Below are 26,832 nucleotides of genomic sequence, written 5' to 3' on the forward strand. Positions count from 1 at the left end.
CCACTTAATAAACTATTTTTCAATGAGAACAATAGGATTTTTACAGCCTTCCCACAGAGATGGTGATTTTTATATAGTATTTCTTTTTATTCTATACCCCTGCCCATTTGTTAGCCACTACCTGCCACCCCCCACCAGAATCAAGTGTCCTAGACACTGACTGTCCAAACTCAATGCCAAGCAAGTAAAACAAGTCTCTTTTTATTGCCTGTTTAATTCTTTATCTCTTCTAAACTTCTCCCTGGATCACTATCTTCAATTCCATTTCAGACAGTTTGGCTTTTATGCCAACATCTGTACATTTGCTTTGCATTGAAATTCTACAAATAGCATCTTTGCTGCTCGTGGTCTCTTGCTCAGTAATTCAATCCACACAACTCTAGGATGTGTTTGAGGGGTGATTTAAAAGCTTTAGGTTTTTCTCAAACTAGAACTTGTTTGAGTATCTGTAGATATGAGTACGGTTTGGTTTGGGGGGGGCGCGTTTAAACTCTCTTTTGCTATCATTTCTTTGATTGTTTCCAATCTTACACTACAATTCTTTTCTTCTTAATCTGGTTGAATTGTGAATATTCTTACTTAAACTTTTTAAAATCCTACTCTATATGCTTTCTTTATATACTTTTCATGACCCTTTTTGTCTCAGTTCCCACAGACCATGTTCCTCCATTGTGAAACTTGAGTTAAAGTAGGCATTTGTGACAGGAGAGAGTTCAAGCTTGGGTTGCTTCCAGAATATATTTTTCCAAATCCATCCAAGGAAAAATTTTAAATGTCTCAACTATGAGAAGGATGTCTTAATATTTACTTACAAGGTCTTTGCTTTGTTTTTAGATTGCCAAGTATGTCAGTTAAAACAGTTTGACTCCAACAGTAGAACACACAACCCATGTTTGTACAAGCAATGATGTGATGTAATTGTTTTGTGTAGGAAATATTTATAGGAAGATGATCCCCTGTCTTAACCAAGCTATCCCTGAACCACAATTTTATGTTCGCTGCTCTGCCTTTCTTATGATACTGCTTTTTCTTCTCAAGATTTGCCACCTTATGGTAGAAAAATGGTTGTTGCTGCCCCAAGAATCAAGTCTTTATAGGGTTGCTTTTGCCTAACTCTGAAGAAGTGTGAAATATTTCCTGGAAGATTCTTACATCACAATTTCATCTTGTTGTCTTACTTAAAATGATCCTATATAAAAGATGGAATTAGCATAAATGGCTGAAAATGTATTATTCATGAATTAGAAATGGACTGATTACCTATACAACAGAATTGAAGTATTCTGTTACTTTGTTGTTTTGTTTTGTTGCACAGAACATTTGATTCCTTTTGAGTGGGCTATGTATGCATTTGCCTAACCAGAAATTGGAGCATGCTGAATAAAAATCAATAAATGGAAGGCCTGTGTATAATTATACTTTAATTCTTAATGTAAGTAGTTAATGTGAAGTTTATTTAATCTTAGAGTTGTCAAGTTCCATGTGTAACAATAATTTTTATAGAATATATTTTATCTGCAACCAGTTACTTCACTAATAGGCACATTTCTCTTTCCACACAGTGACATCTGTATTTTGACATTTCGTGAATATATGATAGCAGCTGTGGTGTAACTAGTGCTATGTCTTTAGTTGGTTTCCATTGGCTGCGATTGCTATTCAGAAGCTTTTCTTTTCTGGAAAGACAGAGGCAATGTCTCTTTTTTGTTCCTAGTCATTTCCTAAGAGCCCATCAAGTCTCTAGTGCATAGTAGGTGATCAATTCATACACACTGAATAAATGAACCTTTGGCATATGGAATGACATTCTGGGCTTTCACTTTCAGCTCATATTTAGTTGTTCCTATAAAATGCTATGCACTGGGACTGAAATAAAAAACTTTGAGTAAAATAAAACAATGCTATTTGTCAGGTTATAGCACCCTTCAAAATGAAAATAATTTAGGTAAATTTATTTAGTTACGTTTATCAGATCACTTTAGTTACATTTATCAGTTACCTTTAGCTATGTTAATTTAGTTACGTTTATCAGATGCTTGTTTTGTAACTTCATAAATAATTCCCTTCTACTACCCTGGATCTGTGACAAAAGCAGTTCATTTCACAATCAGTGACATTGTAGTTCTAGGAAGAAGAAATTCCTAAATTTAGTGTTATTCCTGTGTGACTCTGTGGAGTCAAACGTCACCCTTCCTCCTACTCCTTCTAGATGGTTAAATAGAAAGGGAGGTTGTAGAGACTAAGAAGAGCAACAGTCAGGCTGAGGAGAAAGGAATGGTTTACAGGTTCCGATTTCCCGCCCCTTTCCTCTCTTCCCCTCCCTACCCCTCTTCTTCCTTTCCCCTCTCCTCCTCTTCCCTTTTTCTCTTCTCTTCCCCTTCCCCTCCCCTCCCTTCCTTCTTCTCCCCTCCCTTCTCTTCCCTTCCTTTTTCTTCTCTTGTTAAGGCAAATGTTAATAGGTCAAGCTGTGAAAAAAGAGTATGTTCCAGAATATTTTTATTTCCACAAAAGGAAGACTAGGAATAACCAATTTGCTCTAAAAGTAAAATACGTCAGACTTAAATAAATGTAAGCTTTTCTCAAGCCTATGTAGACCACTCTTCTAAACATAGCTTTTACATAATAAAACTTTCTCTAAAAGGGATAAACCAAAGGAGAAAGGCAAGGAGACAAGAATCTGGTTTCAAGGACATAAACATCAAATAGCTATTTGTACTGATTTTTCAGATGCAATTTAAAAATTAATCCAGAATGGTCAAGTCATGGATATTCTGAAAGCTTTTTATTGTAATCCTGGACAAAACTTTATTATGCCATAAAGAAGTCAGAAGTCTTTAGTAAAAATCATAGTTGACAGGAAAATAAAGTCAATTCTACTTAAAGCTAAAAGGTATACTAGGTCAAGAGCTCCTTGTATGTATCTTTTACTTTAGAGTACATTTATAGCTCATGAAAGGAAGTAGATTGATACCCTTGAACTTAACTTTCCTTTTCTTTATGTTCACAAAACCCAGGTTAGCCAGGTGAAAGGATATGAAATTAGGCTTTTATGACTCTGCCTGGAGCACATGAGCTTACGCAAGTAGCCTAAGGAAGAAGTGCAGTTCAGACACAGCTGCCCTCTCCTGCAGCCATGTTTTCCTACCTTATTTTCCAAATCTCATCTAAGTACTTAAGTAAGTACCTTGAGCCAGGTGCTGGTGGCTCACACCTATAATTCTAGCTATGCAGGAGGCTAAGATCTGAGGATCATGATTTGAAGCCAACCTGGGCAGGAAAGTCCATGAGCCTCTTATCTCCAATTAATCACAGAAAAAGTTGGAAATGACACTGTAGTTCAAGTGGTAGAGTGCCAGCCTTGAGCAAAATGAGCTTAGGGACAGTACTCAGGACCAGAGTTCAAGACCTAGGTCCAGCAAAAATACATACATACATACATACATATATACACACATACATATATACATACATACATACATACATATATACAGACAGACAGACATAAAAGTACCTTGAAATGTGCTTGGAATCACATTTCCTTCTTCACTAAGTATTTTGGGTTGCTTGATATTAATCATTATTACTTTCCTTTATTTGTAGAAATACTAGGGGGTATATTAAAATGTAGTTTCAAGGTTAGGAAAATTTCTGATGAAGGCATAGACTTCCAGAAAGAATGACATTGCCCCATTTGTTAGGAAATGGAAAGGCCTGGAAAAAATTATATTAAGTGAAGTAAGCCAGGCCCAAAGAAACATAAGTCCCATGGTTTCCCTTATTTGCAATAACTAGTATATGTCTGAGATAAGCAGAAAAGGTCAGAAAAGATGATGTTAAGTGAAATGAACCCCAAGATAAGGACACAAGTGGTTTTTTCTTGCTTGCTATTGTTTCTAATGTATTTATAAGGTACCACATAATTTTTTTGTTGCTTTGTATGTTCCTCCCCCACGGTATACTCCTGTTTTCACTGTATTTGATGTTGGTATAATTTGTGGAGGGGAAGGAAAAAAACCAAATTGTTTAAATAGGGATACAGGTGGACCCATTGCAACAATGAGATGTGTAAGATGAAAAACGAACTTTACAATTTAGGTGCCAGGGATGGAAGTGTAGTTGTGGAGGTGGGAGGGAAGGGACGGTAAGGGGAAACAAAGGAGGAGGCAACAATGCTTGATAAGAAATGTACTCATTACCTTGCTCATGTAATTGTAACCCTTCTGTACAGTATTTTCACAATAAAAAACTTATTTAAAAAAAAAGAAAATTCAACTGTGATGATCTTTGTTTTCAACAAAATTAGATCTATTTGAAAATTTTTTAAGCATCCGTGTTGAATTTTCAGTTTATAAAACCAGTATATTCCTTCTTAGGGGAAAAATAGTGTGAATGGAATTTGAGTTCCTCTTGAGTCCACCATAGTAGAGCCTGTGATAAAGCTGATCATCCTTTCTTGCATCTCCAGGCATAAGGTGCCTCGTGGTCCTGAGGCAGGGTGGAGCATCATCTTTTCTCCTGGGTACTAGCATAGTGCAGAGAAACGTACTGAAATACATTGAAGTTTTTCCAAATACCTTTCCATCAGTGTTGCTATTCCTCTGTACACCTGCCAGTAGTATTCCCCAGGAACCTAGTTGTCCACTGTCCTGTTTCTACCTTTGGGGATAAGGGAAGAAAGAAAGGCCTCATTAATGACCTGAGAGAGTTTCATGCTCAAAAATGATGTTCTCTTTATAATCAAAATTCTAATTCTCTTTGTACAGCCTATTTCCTTATGGATTAACAGAAAAGCCAACTACTGGCATCAGTTCATACTATTGTGTCAATTATTAAATCTTTTTTCATACCTCAGAAGATTCAATTTCTGAACAAGTATATGCTTGCTAAATCAGACAAACCTCATGGTCTTATTCATAGTATTTCAGACACCATAGTAAAAGGCAAGGGAAAAGAAAGCATTCCTTAAATGTATTGGGAAGACTACTCAAAAATATCTATTGGCACTTTAGTATATATGTGAAAGTAGTCATAATGAAAGTCAAATGTGGGCATACACACACCAGAAAGCTATAAACAAGATTAGAAGAACAATCTGGAATATGCTGTAAGAGCTCACAGCAGAACAAGTTGTCTCCCCCAACTATCCATTGTATAAATGCTGCCTGGGTGAGGCTAGGATGACAGGGCTTGTATAAACAGAGTTGAGATTGACAGGGAATGTGAGCCAAGAGAATAATGTAACAAAAGTACTGGAAAGCTCATCAGGAGGAGCCTCTGCTCCAGGGAAGTCGAATTTAGGGGAATATTCTTCCATAGTAGAAACAAAGAGCATCAGAGATCAGCACATGACTGTCTAGCTCACACCCACATGTAACTTGGCACATCTGAATTCTTACAACGACCCTGGAGCAAGCATTTGGAGAGGAGAAAACCAACACCCATCCAGACTAAGTAATTTGCCCCAAACCCCATGGTTAGTCAATAGTAGGCCATGATTGCAACTCCAAGCTGCTTAGTCCTAGGCCAAGCACTGCTCCTCTTCCACCACTTCTCCTTTTCCTCATGGGGACCCTCAGCACTGGCAGAATTGAAGGTAGAGATGATGAGGGAGGCAGGCATGGTAAGTAGAAACCCCTTATAAATCTAGAATTGTATGCATAGGGATACATTTGATTAAACCACATTGCGATCCTTTTGTTTATATGAAAATAATGATTGATTTAGACTTATTTTTAGCCAACTTTTACAACAAAGATAGGTTGTTTAATTTGGAAATTATGTCTAGTTGAATCCATTTTTCAAAGACCTCTATACAATATAATTGGATTTGTTGGCTAAAAACTACCTAGTTAGCCCTGTGCCCATGGCTCATGCCTGTAATCCTGGCTACTCAGGGGACTGAGATCTCAAGATCATAGTTCAAAGCCAGCCCAGATAGAAAAGCCCTTGAGACTTGGAAAAAGCCAGAACTGGCACTGTACCTCAAGTGGTAGAGTGCTAGACTTGAGCACAAAGAGGCTCAGGGACAGTGCCGAGGCCCTGTCTGGCCCCAGACACTGGCCCCAGGACCAGCAAAAATAAAATTCCTACTTGGTTGTCATATGCCTGGCTAAAAATCTACTTTGTTGTTGGATGCCAGTGGCTCAAGTCTGTAATCCTAGCTACTCAGGAGGCTGAGATCTGAGAGTCACAGTTTGAAGCCAGCCAGGGCAGGAAAATCCATGCGACTCTTATACCCAGTTAGCCACAAAAAGCCAGAAATGGAGGTATGGTTTAACACATAGAGTGCCAGGCTTGAGCAAAAAGCTAAGGGACAGCACCTAGGCTCTGATTTCAAGCTCTAGTACACACACACACACACTCACACACACACACACACACGCACACACGCACACACGCGTGCGCATGCACTACACCACCACCACCCATAAAAACTATTCTGCTCAGCTGATAGTCCAGTATTTTTACTAAGACCCCCACCGACACCAAGGCTGGAGGTCCCCTTCATGTCTCTGCAGTTACTTGGTGACCCTTCATCTTCTACCAGTTTGTAGCACTTTATTTGTCCATGAGGTAGGGTGTTTTTGTTCTTGGAGGAGGCATCTGGAGTTATGACTTTGTTGGGCAAGAGTCCTCCGATTGGTGTCACTCAAGGACCTCCATTTGGAGAGAGGTTCCAGCTCTCTGTTGCTGCCTGAGTTGCATGGATGCAGTTTCAACTAGCCTGCTTTCTCTCTTCCTTTTCCACAAGCTCTTTCTACCAAGAGTGACCTTGGAACACAAAGTTGCCAATGTGAGTGGAAAAGCTCATAGGAGAATTTTGTTGAGGAAGGTTAAAACTATGTTTTTAGTAGAATGAAACTGAGTAATTATCTATGACACTCCTTTTTTTCTGGCTAACCATACCTATAATATTATGATTAGGGAGCTTTCTTCTTCTTTCTTTTGTGTTTCTTTATCCCTCCCTGCCTCCTTCCTATTCCTCTCTCCCTTTCCCCTTCTCTCTTACTCTCTTTTGTTGTTGTTGTTTACTGTGTTGAGATTAAATGCAAGGTCTCATGCATGCTACATAAGTTCTGTGCCACTGTGCTACACTCCTAGCCCATGGGTATGGATTCTGTAGATTAAAATAGAACTTTAATGAGATTCCTAGCCTATTTATATTGTTTAAAAATAATTTTATTTAAGCATGGAAAAAGAAGGATAGCTACATAAATCCAGACTAGACTATGCAGAGCATAGCTGTAATCAAATACTTTCTATGATGGAATTATTTCAAACCCTATTAGATCTTCATATCCATGTGTTTGTATCCATAGATTCAACTAATCATGAACCAAAATTATTAGAAAGAAAACTACCCATAATGAACATGTAAGATGGCTTTTGCCATTATGCTCTAAATAATACAGTATAATAACTATTTTATAACATTTACATTTTCTGTTATGTACATGTACACACATATATACATAATTTAGTATACAGTAGGCTATGGTAGATCATATGCAACCACTGTGTCATTTTATATAAGGAACTTGAGCATCTTAGACTGTTGGTATCCACAGGGATTCCTGAACCAATCCCCATTAGATTCTGAGGGACTACTGCCTATGTCATCATCTTCCCAGGCCTGGTAAACTGAATATTGTCTTTAGCAAATTAACCAATTGATTAACAAATTGTATTACAGCTTTGGTTGTATCAACCAATGAGGCATTTGCTTATTTTTGGACATCACTCATATTCTATTTCTAAGTGGTGATTTTTCAACATTAAAGAGATTTGCAAACATAATTATGATTATTTTTGCCCATCAACAAATTTTTTTGTTTTAGCATTTCAATTTATTTGAAAATGAGTCAGACTGAAGACTTCTTTCCTTTTTCTGTCATTTGACAGTCATCTTTGAAGTTAGGAAATCAAATCATTTTGTGCACTGTGAGTCACTTGCTATTAGACTCATTTTTGGTAGGATTGAATTTGTCCTTCTCCCTCACTGATGGGAATATGGAAAACTGCTCAAAGGGTACGTGGATGCCGGTAGCATAACTGGAGAGACTAGCTTTGTACCCTGTTGTACCATGTCTGGGCATGGTTGATAGACAGGATATATTTCTGCAGTTGGAGAGAGGTATTTCCCTCTTTGGTAGGGAAATCTCACACCCCAGGTCCTTTGACACATCACTGACTGTTGGAGAGCACGAAGCCAGTGTTTACTGCTGGTTCTTGGGTGTTAAACAGCCCTCCACTGCTTTTATTGTACCATTAATTGCCCTTAATGCAGCTGCATTTCTAGTATGCTTGGCTAGGCTCTGAAAATTAAGTAGAGGGTACTTTGTTATAAAATTCACTGTAATGAGCTCTGGTGGGACAGGGTCTGTTAAGTTTGAAATTACCTCAGGCCATTTCTAAAGGACTTCTTAAAATATTTCATATCTATAAAAGTTTGTTACTAGATAAATAGCCATGGAGGGTGTTGGACCAGGCAGGGGGAAAGACACATTTCTCTTCTGGGCCTCTTTGAATAAAATATGGATGTTTTGGATATTTGAGAGTAGTGTTTGTTTTCTACATTTTCTTCTGCCTCCAGTAGCTGCTAAATTCTAGCTTTTAGGCTGTCATTCCATGAGCTCAGGTTCAATTGCTTCACATGGTGGTTTATATATACAGTCTCCCCCATCCTTTTCTTTCCCTTTGAATCCAATTCATACACAGAGCTAGAATAAATAGGGTACCCCCCTCTGGGTGTACATAAATTGATTCAAGACAGGGTCACACCTCTAAGCACAAAGACACCAAAGAGACAGCTGTAACTATTAGCCAATTAGTTTAATGTTACAACTACCAGTGAGAACTGAAACCGATTCCTGATACCTAGCTATTAGATGCTTAAAATGGCTTTAATTCCCCCACTATTCTTGGCCTATATGACTGAGTGTTGTAATGCTTTGCAGCTAATAAAATTTCAGATGGACTAATTTACCGGGTAGCTTTACCAAAACATCCAAGTAATCCGTACATACTCATTAGAGACAGGTCCAGAAGATGCTCCCTTAGGACTGATTTGAAAAACCTCACTGGGATCAGCCTCGCTGAGCTTTAGATGCACTGGCACAAATCAGGTGAAGGATCCTGTATGGTTTTAGTGCGGCAATTTATCTGAGTTTTGTAGTTAAAGTTTGAGCATGAGGTAATTAGAGCCCTCCAAGCTTGAAATTCATGAACCTTATTCCTCCCTTAATAGACTCCATACAAGCTTGCCAAGCTCTCTGCTTGACTGATATATAGAGAGGCTATGCTAAAAGCCTCCAGTCAAAATGTAGTTTAAAAAAATTTGCAATTGGTTTTCTTTTATTTTTAGCTCTTACACATGTAAACAGAGAAGATTGCTGCCCATTATTACCCAGGGTCAGTCAGCAGTCTGTTGTGCCCTTTGGAAATATTGACTAGTCAATAATCAAGTACCATCACACCTGCTGTCCAGATGGGCCTGACAATAACCCTGAGATGACCAATCAAAGCTGGAGAACAGAGGGGAAGGATGTGTGATCTATTTAATGTTGTCTGCTGTGCACTCTTGGCAAAACAATGGGAGATGGTCTTTATGCTATGATTGGTTTATTTTTACAGTAGAATCATTTGAGTGTACATGTGTCTGCAGGTGTGCTTGTGATTTTCCCAAGTCCTCTCACTATCTACTGTGCGTACATATCTATATTTATATTTATGGCTATAGCTATAACTATCTCTCTGTATAAGCTGAGAACGTAACCCCTCTGTACATCACATTTATAATAACATTTTAAAGTTGAGAATGCTGATGGAGATTTTACAGTTTGTGAATAGATACACAGAGGTATGTGCATACTCAAAGCAACAGCAGAATATCAACTTTCTTCTCATTACTCTCTTCAAACATTATTATGCTAACAGATCCATTGTGTAGGATCAAAGTTGAGCTGTGCTTCAGAAGGTTCATATATGTCAAGCTCTTTCTATGTCTAATAACCATTTCATTACTCCAATTTGGCCATAAGGGAATATAATGTGATTTGCGCTGTAAAACTTGAAGTTTGGGCTTAGAATCCACATCTTTGAAGGAGATAGGAATTCACATTTTGTGAATAGTTCCTATATGCTGGTTAGTAGAGTAGAAATGTATTTGTATCTCATTAATCTTTCAAAAACAAAACTGCTGCAATAGAAGTTAATAGATTTATCTTTCTGGTGGCCATATTTCTGTAAGATTTAAAAGGAAAAAAAACCTCAATGTCACATGCAACCTAGGAAGTGACAGAAAAGTATTATTTATCCTTCACCAAAAGAATTTCTCAGCACATTTTTATTTCACTTGAAAGAGATTAAAACTCCAGGTTGTAGAAATGGCACTGGGGCTCAAAGTGGTAGAGCACTAGTCTTGAGCAAAAATGTTCAGGACAGCACCCAGGCCCTGAGTTCAAGCCCCATGACCAAAACACAAGCAAGCAAACAAAAACCACTCCAGATTGCACTGAAGTTTAAGTTTCCTTACTGTTTACTAGGAATATGCTAGAAAACTGTTACAAACATTGGCATTTAACCTTTCCAAAATTCTTTAAACTGTCACAATGTACAGAGTGGGAATGCTGAGACCCTAATGTAAAATGCTGTATTTAGTTTTGCCAGTTAGTAAACAATAGAAGAGGTAAAGGTTTCTGATTCCAAGAATTGTTCCTGTTAAAATATAGAAGTTTCCCTACCTTTGCAAGTTCTATATACTTATACACAAGAATTAAAAAAATTTCAAGATTCTTTGAAGGACATTTCAGAGGGCAAGTTTATATCTAGGTTGATGCTAAATATGGAAGAAGTTCTGTCTAATTTATGTATTTATTTATGTATTTATGTATTTATTTATTTGTGCTGAGTGCTGGTTCCTCACATCTATAACCCTAGCTACTCAGGAGGCTGAAAATTTGAGGATCAGTTCAAAGCTAGTCAAGCAGAAAAGTCCATGACATTCTTATCTCCAATTAACCAGCAAAAAATAAATGAAGGAAGTGGGAACATGGTTCCCGTGGTAGAAGAGTGGCATCATTGAGTGAAAATCCAAGCAAGAGTGCAAGGCCTTAGGTTCAAGCCTCATTACCATCTCTCTCTCTCTCTCTCTCTCTCTCTCTCTCTCTCTCTCTCTCTCTCTCTCTCTCTCTCTCTCTCTCTTACACACACACACACACACACACAATTGGTCTGAGACAAATTAACTTAAGACATATAGATAATTACATCTCAACTGTGGGTAGATGTCTACAGAAATAAATAAAGGAGGTACCAACATTGCATTAGTATAGATAGATGTAGTCAATCTAAGACAATGTAAGTAATCATATAGCCTTTATTAGATTCTTAAACTTCAAAGGAAACTGGCCTAGAGAGGGAGAGCGGATTAGAGAGTTTAAGGGAACAGTTAGCATTTGCTTCCAAATACTCCCAATGATGTTTATCCAAACACTATTTATGAAATTCAAGAAAACAATTGTTCCTATCACCTGGAAATTTAATTTCATCTAAGAGGAGGCAGTTGCTTCTGCAAGAACTATTTCTTGGGAGAAAACCCTTCATGTGTCCCCCATACAGCAGTCTTGACTGCTTTCTTCTTTGGCTTAATCAAAAATCACTAAATAATGCAAGAGGAATATGAAGTTCTTCTTTCCCTTCTCAATTGCTTTATCCAACAAATAAAAGGCATCTTAGTTCTCTTTTGATTACTTAATATTCCTTTAGTTCACACCTGGGTATATTAATAATCTCTTGCAACACTTGGGCATGAGTATTTGACAGATCTTGGCTGCAAGGTAGAAATACTTATTGCTTTTGTGATCCAGTAGTTGTAGGGACTCCAAAAGTAATTCCAGATTGCTCTTCTATTTATGACATTTAAAGAGCTTTTCCTATGGCAAGAGATAGCTACCATGACAGGGAAAATGGGAGCCTAACTGGACCCAAAGAGACCATCTGTGTTGACAACAGGGCCATATTGGTATCATAAGAGAAAAGGAATCATCATCCCAAAGTAGGGTATTGCACTTTCTATGACATCTTTGTAAACCTGTACATTTGGAATTTTGTGTCTTCATGACATTGGCAATAAAGTCACTCTAGCAAATGACAAATAGAATCTTTGGAAAGAATTCTTGTCTCCCTTTAAATTCAGTGGAGAAAAATGAAGAACAAGGCAGATCTGAAATAATGAGCCCACAATAACTCATACAATGGGAGACTTATTTAACAAAGGGAAAGGACAGAGGTTTCTGAGAAACTTCCCATGATACTTTAATTTAGGTAAACCTAAGCCACTTTCCCTAATAAGGTGCATTCAAATACATTCATGGAGATCATTATGTTGCTTAACCATCTACAAGAAGATATTGTTCTGAGGCTGAGGTCCCCACTGGAATGTCTGGGTCACCTTACCATGGTATACCATTTTTGTAGGTACTGGCATAGTAAAATATTAGAAAAACTTAAAAATAGATTTTTATGAACTTTACAACTTTGGTGCAAGGGGAGTTTGGGGGGTGGAGGGAGGAGATGGGAAGGGATGGGAAGGGGAAACAAAGGAGGAGGCAACAATGCTTAATGAGAAATGTACTCATTACCTTGCTCTTGTAATTGTAATCCTTCTGTACGGTATTTTCACAATAAAAAATTAATAAAAAATAGATGGATTTTTGCCTTCTTATCAACTTTACCAAAACTTCATGAAATGTTGTGCCTTCTGTTGAGCACTATCCTTTGGTATACCATGACTTTTTGCTTTTTATTTTTCTTCTCTTTCTCTCTGGGAGTAAGCATTACAAAGTCATTTAGAAGAAACACACACACACACATACACACACACAACTTTTCAAACCTTGCCCAATGTTCATTGTATTTCTTCTTTCTGTTCCAGATTTCAAAAAGGGAATTTAAAGTACACGTTTGTGATATTGTGTGTGTGTGTGTGTGTGTGTGTGTGTGTGTGTGTGTGTATGTGTATGTGTGTATTCCAGTCCTAGGGCTTGAATTTAGGGCCTAGGAACTCATTGTCCATGATATTTTTTGTTTATTTTTTTTGTTCAAGGTTAGTGCTCCACCACTTGAGCCACAGCTCCACTTTCAGCTGCTGCTTTGGAAATAAGAGTTTCATAGATTCTTCCTACCCCAGCTGGATTTGACCTGTGATCTTCAGATCTCAGCTTCCTGAGGAGCTAGGATTACAAGCATAAACCACTGGCACCTGGCCATAATTTGTAATTTTTACCTCTCATTTGCTCTTCAACAGACTTCAGAGTCTCCTCCCAGGGTCTGCAGAGGTCTTCCAAGACAAGTGAGAGTTGATGAGTCTCCCCTTATCATGTTCCACTCCGCTGCCTTCTGGGGTGCCTCTGCCTCTTTGTCAGACTCTTTGCTGGCTCCTCTTTCTTGGCTTCCCTGTAAATGCAGGTCTTCTCTAGACTGAGCCCTAGCCCTGCTACAACTTGCTGCTCTTGATGTGGCTGCTTCTTCCACACAAATTGAAGGCTAAAGATGTGCTGCCAAATCCTCACCTCCACAGATAACTCAACTCTGAGCTCATTTAGGCTCAGCAGACACCATAAGGGGGCTGTCAGTTTCTTAATATTTCTTCCCTTTGGAACATGCTATCGCAAGGATTGACTCAGTTTGCTAACCCGCATTCTTGGAATTCATGCTAGAGGCCCTCCTTTCCCTTATTAGTCACAATACTTGCTTAATCCTACTTAATCTTGTATCTTCAGAATTTAGTAGGAGTCTTATTAATTTGGTTGGCACCCCTCTATTTCTTCCCTGGAAAAGAGCCATCTTCTCAGTTTTCTCCAAATACTATTCTACCCTCTGCATCACTGACTGGCTGGTGTCATAGACACTTGTGCTCATATCTGCCTGCTCAAACATTTTCAGTTTTTTCTTATTGCTGTGTGCGGTCTGTGACCTCCTTTACAGTATTTTTAAGGCTGTCTGCTTGTTTTTTAAGGCCAATGGACAGCTATTTCCTGCTAGTTCTTCATGTGTGCATGAATCTCTCTTGTCTTGCTTTGCTTTCTGCAGGTGTACTATCCTTTTTCTACCTCAACTTCCCCTAGGCCCACCATTCCATGGCTGTCTTCCTAGAAAGGAAAACATTTCTAATATAGGCACACCTTCTTCTCTTACATCTTCAGATTTCACTGAAGTGGGGTGGTCCTGTTCCTGGAATCCATCAAGTCACCGGTTATCTCTATCTTGAGTCTTAAGTTCCTTGAGGTTATCACCCTCCTTATCATGTTTTGGAACCTTTCTTTACTTAATTTATATCTGTTCTCAGATAGGACACACCTGATCTTCCCCTCCCACACATTCATCTACCATTCATTTCCTATTCTTCGGTTTGCTTTTTATGCCATTTCTCATATATAGATGTGCTATTATCATCTTTTGTTGTCTGACTCCCCCCTAGAACAGCAACTCCATGCTGGTTATTTTTTTTTTCTTTATTTGGTCTTTAATAGTCTATCACCTAGCACTTAGTAGGCCCTCTGTGAATATGTAAATGAATGGCTGAACTGTATCCTTTCCAATGAGCATAGTACCTGGCACAGAGTAAACACTCAGGAAAGGCTTATTAAAGGAATAATCACAGAGTATGCATTTGACAATGGTTAAATAAATCCCCATGCCTGAACCCCCCACACTGAAGAGACCCATGGGGTTTTGGAAAACAGAAGCAAGACAGCTGGAAGAGGAATCAAAATGACTGGCTAGTGGCAAAGTCCGCTCTCATCAGAATTCTGGTTCAGTTATTCAGTTCAGATTTTTGGCAAGTGATGCAGATTCTTTTTCAGAAAATGTTGATTGATTGCACAGTTGTACCCACTTCATTTGCAAACCTTCATTATCTCTTTTTCCTTTCCTCCCTCTGTCTGCATTTGGAAGGGGAGGAGACGTGTATAATTCCACAAGGCAATTTTTGTGAATAAACCCACTAACTGGCTGCTTCTTTCAGCTTCAGCCTCCACACAGAATACAAGTGTCTGTTTTAGTCATGCCTTCTCTCTTGACTGAATTTCCTTGCATTCATTCATTGGAGCATTCATTTGATTACTTAGTCATTCAGTGAATCAGTGATTCAGTCCTACTGATGGCAGAGGGTATATATTGATGTGTGGCTCTTGTGTAAAGCAAGAGCTTTTGACCTGGTGGGGGGGAGGGTCTCCATATGAATTTCTCTGGAACTCTTGTAATTGTATATGCGAAGCTGTGTGTTTGAATATTGTCTTAGGAAGAGGGCTTGCTCAAATAGCTCTATTAGTTTAAGGCAGGGGAAAGCATATTAAAAAACAAACAAACCCTGAAGTCTTTCATAAAAGGTTTTAGCTTAGCCTTGGTTCTAAATAGCAGCTCCTCAACTTTTCTCCCTCCAAAAGGTTTTATGGAGGTGATGAGTGGCCAATTCCAGGTCTCAATTCTAGGCCTGACAGTTGGTGTGCATGTTGACTAATCTTTGCATTTCAAATAGTGTACTGCTCTCTTGTTTAGTTTCAATCTTTGCCTAAATTGTAGCTTCTGAGTTCACAAAGGGCAGGCAACCATGATGATATAGACCTGGATCTGCTATCTCAAGCAAGACTCTTAGTTAACCAGTTATAACTATATGGGCTGTTTATATGAAATCAGAGGGAAGATGGTGAGACTGTAGGAGCCAATTTCAGTTTCCAGGGGTGGTGGTTGTGTACGTTTACCTAATCAAGTTATGTCTGAGGCATTCAGCCTCTTAAAATGAATGCCAATTACTGCTGGAATAGGGCATGAGTGTATCCTTCAAACTAAAATTCACTGGGCAGTTGCTGACACTCAGAGAATTGCTGGCTGGCTGCCCAAGTGTGTGTGAAATGTTTGTGCTGGTTTGAGGCCTGATTGCAGTTGGCTGGAAGGGTTGGTGGTGACACTGTAGATTTGATATCATGCCCTAGGAAAGGGAGAATATGGTGACAACATACGGGCCTGGGGGAATCCTCATATTCCTGTTAAACTGAGATAAAGATAGTGAAAAGTCATGAAAGATAGTGAAAAGTCATCTTTAGCCTACTGCCCGTTCTTCACAAGAAAAAGGCAGTATGTGCTGAGCCTTCTGTGGCCTGGGCACTATGCTCTGAAGTATTAAGCACCTTTCATATTCTGACCCCTATTTTAACTGCAGATATTTCAGCAATGGAAAAGACAATTCCTTTTCTTGTGAAGGTAATGGCTAGTGGGTGAGACAGACACTATGCAAGAAAGTCCCAGGAGAAACATGGAAGTCTGGGGGAACATATCACATGTCCATAGAACTGCTCTAAGAGGCCTTGACTCTCTGAATGAGAAGTTGAAGTCCATGGAGCCTAAGTTTCTCAATAACACCCAGCTGATTAGGGATACAGTGGAGCATTCAGTTTTAAATGCTGACTCCAAAACCCAAATCCTTTTCTCTGTGCACAGTTATGAGCCCTCCAATTGAGCAACTATCCAGGCAGAGAGGATTAAAGCAGCAACTCCTGGGACCCAAGTAAGGGCAATCCCTAGAGTTCTGACGTGACATAAAGTCTGAGTGGTGTCTCTTGCAGTACCAAGCTGGATCTTGCAATGCATCTGCTACTACTACTACTAACTGTAGTCACAGTTAGTCATGTGACTAATGGTTCAAATGCAGCGAACAAGCAGGTCAGGTAAAGTGAAAGTCTCAAGGCTGCAATTGTCTGTCAGTGTGACCATCTGACAGTTGGTAGGGAGTTGAAGAAAAAGCAAGTTGGAAATAACAAGATGATAAGCCCCCAAACTGGCATGTGTTGCTACATTAATATGGCTTCGCACTGGCTTTTGTGTCTGACTAGTGGATTTCACTGAGGCCTTTCCTGACTCTACTTTCCTGCTTTGCCCCCATCTTGAGTATAGTTGCGCATTTAGTGTACTGCATTCATTTGTTAATGTGTCTGTTTCCCCACTAACCTCTGGGCATCTGGAAGGTCAAGATGATGCCTTTTATATTTCCTGATAGATGCCTGACACAGAGTAGAGCCCCACAAAACTATTTGCCCTGCATGCTTTTAACTTTGTGCCATTGCAGTAACATCTAGAAATAGAAATTCAAACCTGGTATATGTCTCTAGCACCTAAATTAGTTAAATTAATATTCTTTTATATTACAACATGAGATAACTGTTGATGAAAAAAGATAATACCTTAGCCTGAAATTTTAAGCTTTGGAAACTGATCAGAATGACCCCAATAGCAAGTGATGTTATGAGCAGAGCCTTGTGTTCTTTGGGCCAATTCTCTCACCCTCTCCACCCCCCACTGCCTCATGAACCATTGAGCTTGACTGTTCCTTTGGCAGGAAATTACTGTGAATGGTGCCAAGCATTGGAAAGCTACAAAGAAAGGATGGAGAAAGAGGGAGGAAGGGAGAGGATGATTGAATGGATGAATGGATGAACAGGAGAGAGAGAGAAGGGAAGAGGGCGAGAGACATTGCTTTTTTTCTCCCACAGAAATACAGATACTTCTGCAGATCATTACTTAGTTCCCTGTAGGATCAATGGCCAACGACACTCAGGGCATGGTTGGAATTTTAGACTGGAAGTATAAGGCTGGGCCTAACTTACCTCAGTATTTGTAACAGATGGTCCAGTTGTTACAGCATGAAGCTTTTTTGATCAGACTGGAGAATATAAGCATGATAACTGCTATGGACTAATTAATTTCACCAGTAAGTGCCACTAACACAGCACTGACTCACTGGTAATGTCTACCCTTTCTTCTAGGCCTGTCTTGGTCTTGCTGCTACCTGTTTGAGTGTTCCTGAATTCATCAGGGGCCAAAGCACTCACTGGAAAGGCTTTCAAGATAGTTTTCAAAAGAAAAGTGTACTAACCCTTGTCCATACCAAATCTAGCCCTAGAACTTACACTTCTCAAATAAGTTTTAGTACATTCCTGAGAAGGCACTTTCTCCACTTAAAGGATTGTTGTCCTTTAACTAACTGCAAAATTAGTTCTGTATTCAGATCCCAGATTCTATGTGTTGCCTGCACTTTTCCTTTGAAGAGTTGTCGTTCGGGAACACTTGGCATCTTTGTGCTGTGGTGGGTGTAGATCATGAGAGATACATGATCATCTGGCCTGTTGGACTGGGTGTAGGTAGACTGTAGCAGAAAGTGCTCATGGGCAGAAGAGGAATTCAAACAATAACAAAAGAAGCTCCAAACTAGATCCCAAAGATTGTGCTTAAACATGAACACCTTCCTTCAGGCTTAGAGCCTGGACAAGGGTTTGTAAGACCCACTTGTGTGGCCTATGCTCAGTCAGCATTAGGTCCTGAGTACAGAGAAGAGCTAAGAGTCTGCCTCACAGTGAGGCTCAAAGTCCATGTGCTGCTATAGCTCTGAGCCAGAATAAAGTAGTTCATAGCATCCTGCCGAGCTCATAGGAGATAAAACTCAAGACTGCCACTTCCAGCCTCTTGTGTCCTATGTTTTGTATTCTGAAGGCACTTTATAACCTCTCCAGACTTAGAGGGGCACAACCCAACATATTCTATATCTCTTTGGGGAATTTAAGGGAAGGAACTGATTTTTTTATGATGACTGATTTTTTTGTTTGCCTTTTCTGTGGTAAAGAAAAGGAAGAATTTCTCATTCTGTCCACTGTATAAATGGAATTAAATAGTCAAATAATTTAATGTCCAAAAGTGATCCTTGTAACATCAAATAGATGAAACTAACAAATATACTCAGGAAAGCCTTAAATAGCTTTTAAGTTGTTAAAAACTAGAGTCTAAAAAATATTTTCTTTCTTTCTCCCTTTCCCTCATTCCTTGTTTGTAAATATACATATGAAGCGTTTTTAGTTATATATAGTTACAGTATATTACTTTTAAAAGTAAAAGTGGGATGATTGAGTAAACTTAGCATTTTTCAAAAAGTCCTCTTTGGGTAGATCTGTAGCAATTATTTCTGGAGTACTAGGAATACATGGCAGTCCTTATGTATTAGCAAGTCCTTCCCTTGTGTACCAGTACTAGGGTTTGACCTCAGGGCAAGTATCTGTCCCTTAGCTTTTTCAACCAAGGCTTATGCTCTGCCACTTAAGCCATTCCACTTCTGACTTTTTGGTAGTTAATGGGAGGTAAGAGGCTCATGAACTTCCCTGCCTGGGCTTGTTTCCAACTGAGATCATCTGATCTCAGTCTCCTGAGTAGCTAGGATTACAGGCGTGAACAAGTGGAGTAGAGTGAATTTTTAAAATGGAAATTTTCTATTGAAAAAGTGCCTTTAATGAATAGATGATCAAATGGGAGACATATTATGGAGATATCTGGGTAATATTTTACTTTTAAAGGATGATATCATTTTAATATAGAAAACTATACAGACATGTTTTCAAAACTCATGTAAATACTCAAAAAATAGGAAGTACATACATTCCCTTAACTAAACAAACCTGTTAAACACTGTGTATTTCCCCCTTAATTCTATACTAGTTGAAGCAAGACAACTATGCTTCTTTGAGAAGAGCAAGGTTTTATTCCCTGTCATATTCAGCAGGTTATTTGTAAGTATTAAAACTTCACAGTTGCATCCTAGAATTCTTTTCCCTGATGCACTCAATCAACACTTAAATTGTGGAAGAAATTTAAACATGTGTTTCATCAAAGAATTTTGATTCAGCATAAGACCTTAAAAGTTCCAATTCTATTCTGGGATTAAATACCTTTTGACTAAATTGGTAGTAGTTTATATTAATAGGTTTGAGACATGGATTATGAATATTACTTTTAAAAATAAGCTTAAATATGTTACTCCTGAAAGTAGAGTTTTTAAAAATATTCTTGTATTTATAAAAAAAAATCATCACATGCCTGACTAACAGTGCTTATTCCTATTTCCCTTCCCTATTCATCATTTACCCTACATATAAAAGACAGAAACTAATCTCAATACAAATACATTGAAGAAGGCCTGTTTATTGTTTCTAGATATTTATAGGATGCACTGCATGAAAACTCTGCATGCTTTTAACAGTACTCCAGTGCTTTCAATAGCAGAGTTTTAATTATCATGTTGGTACATAGGTTGAGCTGGTCTCCAATACTATTTTAATGTTGCTTCTCCAGGCCTGAAACTCCTCATGTCTAAGGCCTGCACAAACACTCAGGAATTTAGTGTTTCATGGATGCAATTTGTGACCATAGGCTGTATATAGAACTGTGAGGGCCAGATTCAGAAGATTAAGTGCCATATTACATGAAAACATTGGAAAATTTACTTTGATAAGGAAATACACAATGCTCTCTCTCTCTCTCTCTCTCTCTCTCTCTCTCACACACACACACACACACACACACACACACACACACAATTATCTCATAAACTTGAGCTCCTGGGAAAACCCATCATGGCTTCCTGCCCCTATAAGAGGGGGACTAATTAAGATTCTTTAAAGAAATCCCTTTTTCTTTTCTTTGGTAGCTATGGAAAGATTCATTAGGCATTCTATACTCCATTCATTCCCAGACCCTGACTTTGCTTAGCCCAAGCACTAAAGCCCAGTGAGTGATGTCTGTGGATTCCATTAAGGATGCCCTTTGGTCCTCTTTTCCCCCAAACTCAGTGTGGGAACAGAGGCTTGTTCCCTGGGTGAAGGATTCACAGGACAGACATTAGAGATACTTGCTTCTGGAAGCTTGCTGCTTACAAAGTGAATGGTCCCATTTTTGAGATCCTACCAGAAGAACTTTAAGATTATTAACCTTGCATGCTATCCTGACATCCCTGGAAGAGATTAAGAAAATATTTCTGAGATGAGAGACTTTATCTACCAAAGTGCCATACAACCTTATAGTTTCATACTCACCTTTACTGTGGAATATTTTTGATCCCTTCAGTAGTCAGCACCATTATGGTTCATTACTGTGGCTTCCCCTTCTACACTGAACCATGCTGGTGAGAGTAGGGCATAGGGGAGGGCTGGGAAGGAAAAGGGCAAAGCAGGGCACAAGGCAAGTAGGCTCATGACATTTCCCCTTTTATTATGTCTGTCCACTGAGCTGTCCTCTATCTGCTTGTAATGGGTTCTTCTATGGCAAGTTGACCTTTTGGCTGAATAGGTCAAACTCCCACAGAGTGCTAATCCTCAGCCTTCCTCACATTCGTGCATGCCTGGAGGTGGGGGGCACACTGTTGAGAAATATACTTGGGCTTGTGTGGTTAATCCTGAAAGAGAATTGTCTTTTACTGCTAGGCGTTCATTCTCAAAGATCACCATGTGTGAATGAGGCTATACCAAACAGTTGAAATTAGGATGATTTTGCTGACATTGGTGAAGGGAAACACAAAATTTTCAGATTCCTGTTCCACTGTTTCCTTCTATCTCTTCCAACTTTTTAACGAACTATAAACATCTAGTTCTAATGATTCATCATATAATGGTGAATGTCTGAAAGATGATCAGTTTTCCTATTTGCTTTTTAAAAAACATATAACTTTATTGTTAGGAAGGCATTGTACAGAGGGCTTACCATTTCATACATGAGGTAATGAGTACATTTCTTTTGGGACAATATCACCCTTTCTTTTACTTTCTCCCAGCTTCCCCCTCTATTCCTTCCCCACAAGCCTCCTTGCTTTTTAAAAAGAAAACAACAAAATCCTCTTCTGGTGTATTTCTCCCATGTAAACTCTCTTAAAACCCTAGGTGCTTTATTTTTAACCTCTATGAATTTTGAGTACTAAGATTGTGGTTTTGGTGTTTGTTGATGATAATTACATTAGAGGCCTAGTTTTATTTAAATTGCTTAAGATTTTCTTTTTTTTCATTTTCTTTTTTTTCCTTTAATTTTTTTAATTGTGAAAATACCATACAGAGGGGTTACAATTACATGAGCAAGGTAATGAGTACATTTCTTATCAAACATTGTTGCCTCCTCCTTTGTTTCCCCTTCCCATCCCTTCCCATCCTCCCCCCAACCCCTCCCACCACCCCCCATGCCAAAGTTGTAAAGCTCGTTTTTCGACATAACATCTTGTACATCTCATTGTTGCAATGGGTCCACTTGTATCCCTATTTAAACAATTTGTTTTTTCCCTTCCCCTCCCCAAATTATACCAACATCAAATACAGTGAAAGCAGGGGTGATACTGTGGGGGAGGGACACACAAAGCAACAAAGAAATCATAAATATGTTAGAAACAATAGCAAGAAAGAAAAAAAACATTTGAGTCCTTCTCTTGGGGTTCATTTTGCCTAACATCAACTTGTCTGACCGTTTCTGGAATGTTAAATAAACAGTTTCATAACATTAGCTGCCATAAAATAGCTAAAGATTTTCGACATCAAATAGGCACTCAGCAAATGTTGAATGGAATTTCAGGTAGGGTTATAATGGTTTGTTTTTTTTTTTCTTTTACCAGTTTGTATCAACTATACAAATTACACAGCTCTCGCATTTATTGTCTGTGAGGAAGTAACATAATCTTCACAGACAAAGAATTACATATTCCATTTATTTATCAATTTCCTGTTTATATAGTTCATTAATTTGGTGTTCTTTAAATGTAATAAAAAGAAGCCTCCTAATTGAATAAACAGATAATGAGGAAGTAGGTCAGCAGGTGATATGAAACCATGACTGTTCAGTAGTACTAAGTATCTATTTTGTGTTTAGGTTACTCATGGTTTCAGAAATGTCAGTTTCCAAAATAGAGAAATATAGGAGAGCTTCATAAACCACATTACTTCTCTAAGGATGATGGACTTCATTGGGGAAATGCCCTTTAGCTCTTCTTTAAGCAGTAATGACACTCTGTAAACAGTAGGATTATCACAGAGAAATGAAATAACTGTTTCCATTGTGTGTTTCCTGAGTTATCAGTATGTTGATTCTCCAAATGCCAAGAATGATAGGATAAGTACAGGATAAAAAGTCAGTATTTAACATCTACTCAGATACCAATAATACTAGAGTTAACACGGGGCTCCTACCAGGGGCATAATGGGTTCCTGTTTTACATATTTATGTTGGTTGTAAAATTAGGAACTGTCATTACCGCCCCACATCACCTGCATAAGTGCAAAACATATAAATCAAAAGAAGTTCCAGTGCCATAAAAATGCCATTGAGTAGAAAAGCATGAAACTACTTACAAGATACTTGTTTATTATGCTAGCATGTATGAGGATGCATTCCCTAGTTTCTAGGGACTGTGAGGAACAAAGAACTATTCAGGTACAACTTATGGATACAAGACCTGATGAAGACATTTATTTGAGGATCAGCCTGACCCCTAATGGGGACAAGACAGAAAATGAAAGATCAGCAATAGCCAGACTTGACTATACCCTATATATTTCTGAGAACAACTATTTCTGCACTTCTAGGAAGAGCTTGCCTCCTGGGCCTTCTAGTAAATAAATGCTTGCTTACATTTTCTATGTTGTTTTAGGGTTTTCTATAGTTGGTGGCAGTGCTCTCTTGGCTTCTCATTTTTTTCTTTTTTCTTTTCCCTACTAGAATTCAAATTCTAGTATCTATATCTCGGGGATATGAACTGGATTTTTAACACTTGTTAGGCTGGCACTCTATTTGAGATAGAATCTCACAATCTTTTCTGCTCAGGCTGGTGTCTAACTGCAATCTTCCTGCTCTCAGCAAGAAGCTAGAATCACAGACTTGAGCCCCCAACAGCCAGCTCTTGGTTTCCTCTAAACCCAGTTCCTTGTAGAATAGTTTATGTTCACCAAGATCTAAACTTAATCCATTTTTTAATGAGGTGGAATAGTTTATGAGCTTTGTAGTTGAAAGTCGTGAAGCATCCCTCAAATTATGAACTAATGAGGATATTTCTGATTCCTAATTTTCTGACTTAAAAAAAGAGAATGGACACTTTAGAAGTTTTTAGCTCTTCTCTTTTCCCTCCCCAAAGCCATCCACCCCCATAATCTTAAAAAAAAAAAAACCCGCAGATTTTATTCATGTGGGATCATTCACACCAAGCTACCATAATGTGCAATTAACACTCTAGAAACTGAAAACAGTATTCAGCAAGACAGCTGCATTATCAAAAATGCCAAAGGAGTTTTGAAGGGAGTAATGTGCATGTTAGAATAGGAAATTAATCAGAAACGCATGCACCCACACATACAAGTAATGCTGTCTTAAATATATCTGGATATGAAAAAAATTTAAATCCGATGTCTGTACTTATAATAAAGATGAATCACAGTATTTAAAAAGTCTTGATTTTTTTGGTTTAAAATTATTAGTTGGATGTTCAGAAGCAAGTGAGAATATAGAAGTAGTTATCTCTACTCTCTTTTAACTGGAATATTCCTTAATAATAACCCCTTTCATTTATATTTTCTATATTTTCCCATTAAAAAAATACCTGTTCTATTTTCTCTCAGCAGTAGTAATGATATTTAACATTCATACTATTTTCAAAATGCCTTTCAGACATTGTAAACATTGCTTCTCTATGCGGTCAGATCCCTACTTTTTCACAGCACCATGTTCATAAGTGAGTTTTTGTATAATCGTGGTAAGCTAAGGATGCAGCTGACCAACTTATAACTGAAACAAAACAAAATTCTCCCAACAGCATGTTGCTGGAATTTTTTCATCAACTAGCTGAAAATGGTTTTTGCAGTAAGGAAAGTAGGGTATTGTTTATTTTATTACCAATTAATAGTATCTAGACTTGAAGGAGAAGAGGTTTATATTAACATTTTCAAGAAAATTGGGAGGATGTGACAAATTTATTTGTTGGAAATAAAAAAGCTCAAAATACTTCCTGTCATAAATCACTGCGAAGCAAATAGATTGTTATGATGCTTGAGAACTTAAAGAAAAAATACCCAATAGAAAAGATTAAAAATCAAATTGGCACTTTATGTGCTAATGGAGAGGACCCTCCATTCTGTATTCCACAAATGCCACATCTTAAGGCTAGTTTTGCTGTGTTGTAGGGGCTTCTTGAGTGACAGGTGCCTGCTGACAAAGGTTTTGGGATGTTGTAGGGAAAAAGAGCTGACCCTTTCTTAGTGGAGCAGTAGTCTCTACCTAGAGAGCAGATGCTGACCATCTGAGGTACTTTTGGGTCCTATAGAATATTTAGCCATAAATACTCAGAAAAATATGGAATTCAGCCTCCTTGGAACACTAGTGAAAATAAGAATTTATCAGATAAATTCTTATTAGACTATGATAAAACTATTCCGTTAGAAAATACAAGAAATACCCTGTTTGTTTTTTTCTAGATTAGAGACTATGGAAAGTTGAGGTTTCCCTGGGAAGAATAGGCAGTCTATAGATAATTAAAATATACCAATGATTTAATTTTAGAAAAAATAATGTCAGATGAAAATTCATACTGAGTGGTGTTTCATTTGGTTCTCCTTGATAGCTTAACTAAGAAGAGATGCAGTTAGAGAGAAATTAAGTTGTAAGTATGAAGGGAGAGCTCCAACTTAATTATTTTTCTTTTCTCTCTCTCTCTTCTTTTTTTCTTTTAAGTTATAGGTGCACAACGAAGAAGGAGTCCCAGCGCGCTAGCCATTGAAGTATTTGAAGCACATTTGGGAAGTCACATTTTGCAGGTACCTTTACAAGAAAAAAAATCTTGCTTTTTCCATTAAAAATTCCATATATTTACTCTTATTTAAATGTTATTACTTTCAGATAATGTCTTTTTGGTTGTTTTATCTTAGAACCTAAAAATTCTTATGAATTTGTTTTTTTTTCTTTTTAGAAAGCCATCCCTTGAGAGAATATTAATGAGAAAGGGAGGGCAAGTATTATTTGTGCTGTAATAATTTAGATGAATTGCACTCTTTAGTTGATGCGCTATGTGCAGTAACTGGCTGTTCCCAGAGTGATTGTGTGCGTGCTGTATTTGTCAGTAGATCTGTGTGTGTCTTCAGAGCTCTGTATTGTTTTGGGAAGAGCAGAGTTTTGTTGTGAAAGTACTGTGACATTTTTATGTGTTGCTGAACTTCAGTCCTTTGCTTGAGTTTGTATTTGTGAAATGCTTCTTTCCAAACCTCCTGTTTGCCTCCCCAAATTTGAAATGTCTGAAGGTGAAAATTTCTGAGTCTATTTTTAAGTAATGAAGGCTTTATTAATAATAGTTGATTTGGCAGTTAATTTGACAAATGAGTGAGAAGGTTGCTGGATGAAAATGTAGTCCTTAGCCCTAAAGAAGATTCACCTCTCAATTAAAATATTTCTTGTAAGACTATTTAAGCACTTCAACACCTCTATCTAGCTCCTTGGGTAATTGATTGTTCTACATTGTTCTTCCTGGATAAACATGGCCATGCCTAGGCATTCTTTCAACTGCAGAAGGTATTTCACATAAAATTTCAGGTTTAAAAGCAGGTATGTTCAGGATATGTAGGTAAATTTCTATTTTAGAAAAGGTGGTTATGTTTTTCTTGCATAAACTTCATAGCAAAACAAACTCCAGATTTCTATCCATTAAGAATTTTTAAAAAGTGCTTGTCAATGTTGCTTTCCATTTTTTAGATAGTCAAAAGTAGAATTGAAGTTAACTTACCATTTCCTAAAATATGTATACTGGGAAATGGTTTCATTTCTTCCTGGAATTAAAAAAAAAAGGCTCATAGTCAAGTCTCAATAAGTATTCCAAGAAGCTGGTAGATTAACAGCTGACACTTGTTCAAGAGATATGTTCTTGGGCCTGAGCCTGGATTTGTCAAATAAGAATCTGAAGGTCAAGTACAAGAATGTGCAATTCTCAGCAACCTTCTTAGATGATTT

The 26,832-nt window shown here is 38.0% G+C and overlaps 1 protein-coding gene across 7 annotated transcripts in view; it reads left to right on the top strand.

The window, feature by feature from the left end:
* The window catches only part of Npas3 (neuronal PAS domain protein 3), an 884,724-nt gene that overhangs the window by 409,139 nt on the left and 448,753 nt on the right, over positions 1 to 26,832 (top strand). For 5 of the 7 annotated variants that reach the window (XM_042677878.1, XM_042677876.1, XM_042677877.1 and 2 more), the window contains one exon: positions 25,573 to 25,649. In XM_042677878.1, coding sequence (XP_042533812.1) covers positions 25,573 to 25,649 — 77 coding nt within the window. Of the gene's footprint in view, positions 1 to 25,566; positions 25,650 to 26,832 lie in introns of all 7 variants that reach the window. The other 2 variants (XM_042677875.1, XM_042677882.1) reach the window with 1 other exon arrangement.

Source organism: Dipodomys spectabilis, unplaced genomic scaffold (assembly GCF_019054845.1).
Source record: "Dipodomys spectabilis isolate Male_0828 unplaced genomic scaffold, ASM1905484v1 ptg000042l, whole genome shotgun sequence".
Taxonomy (NCBI): Eukaryota; Metazoa; Chordata; class Mammalia; order Rodentia; family Heteromyidae; genus Dipodomys; species Dipodomys spectabilis.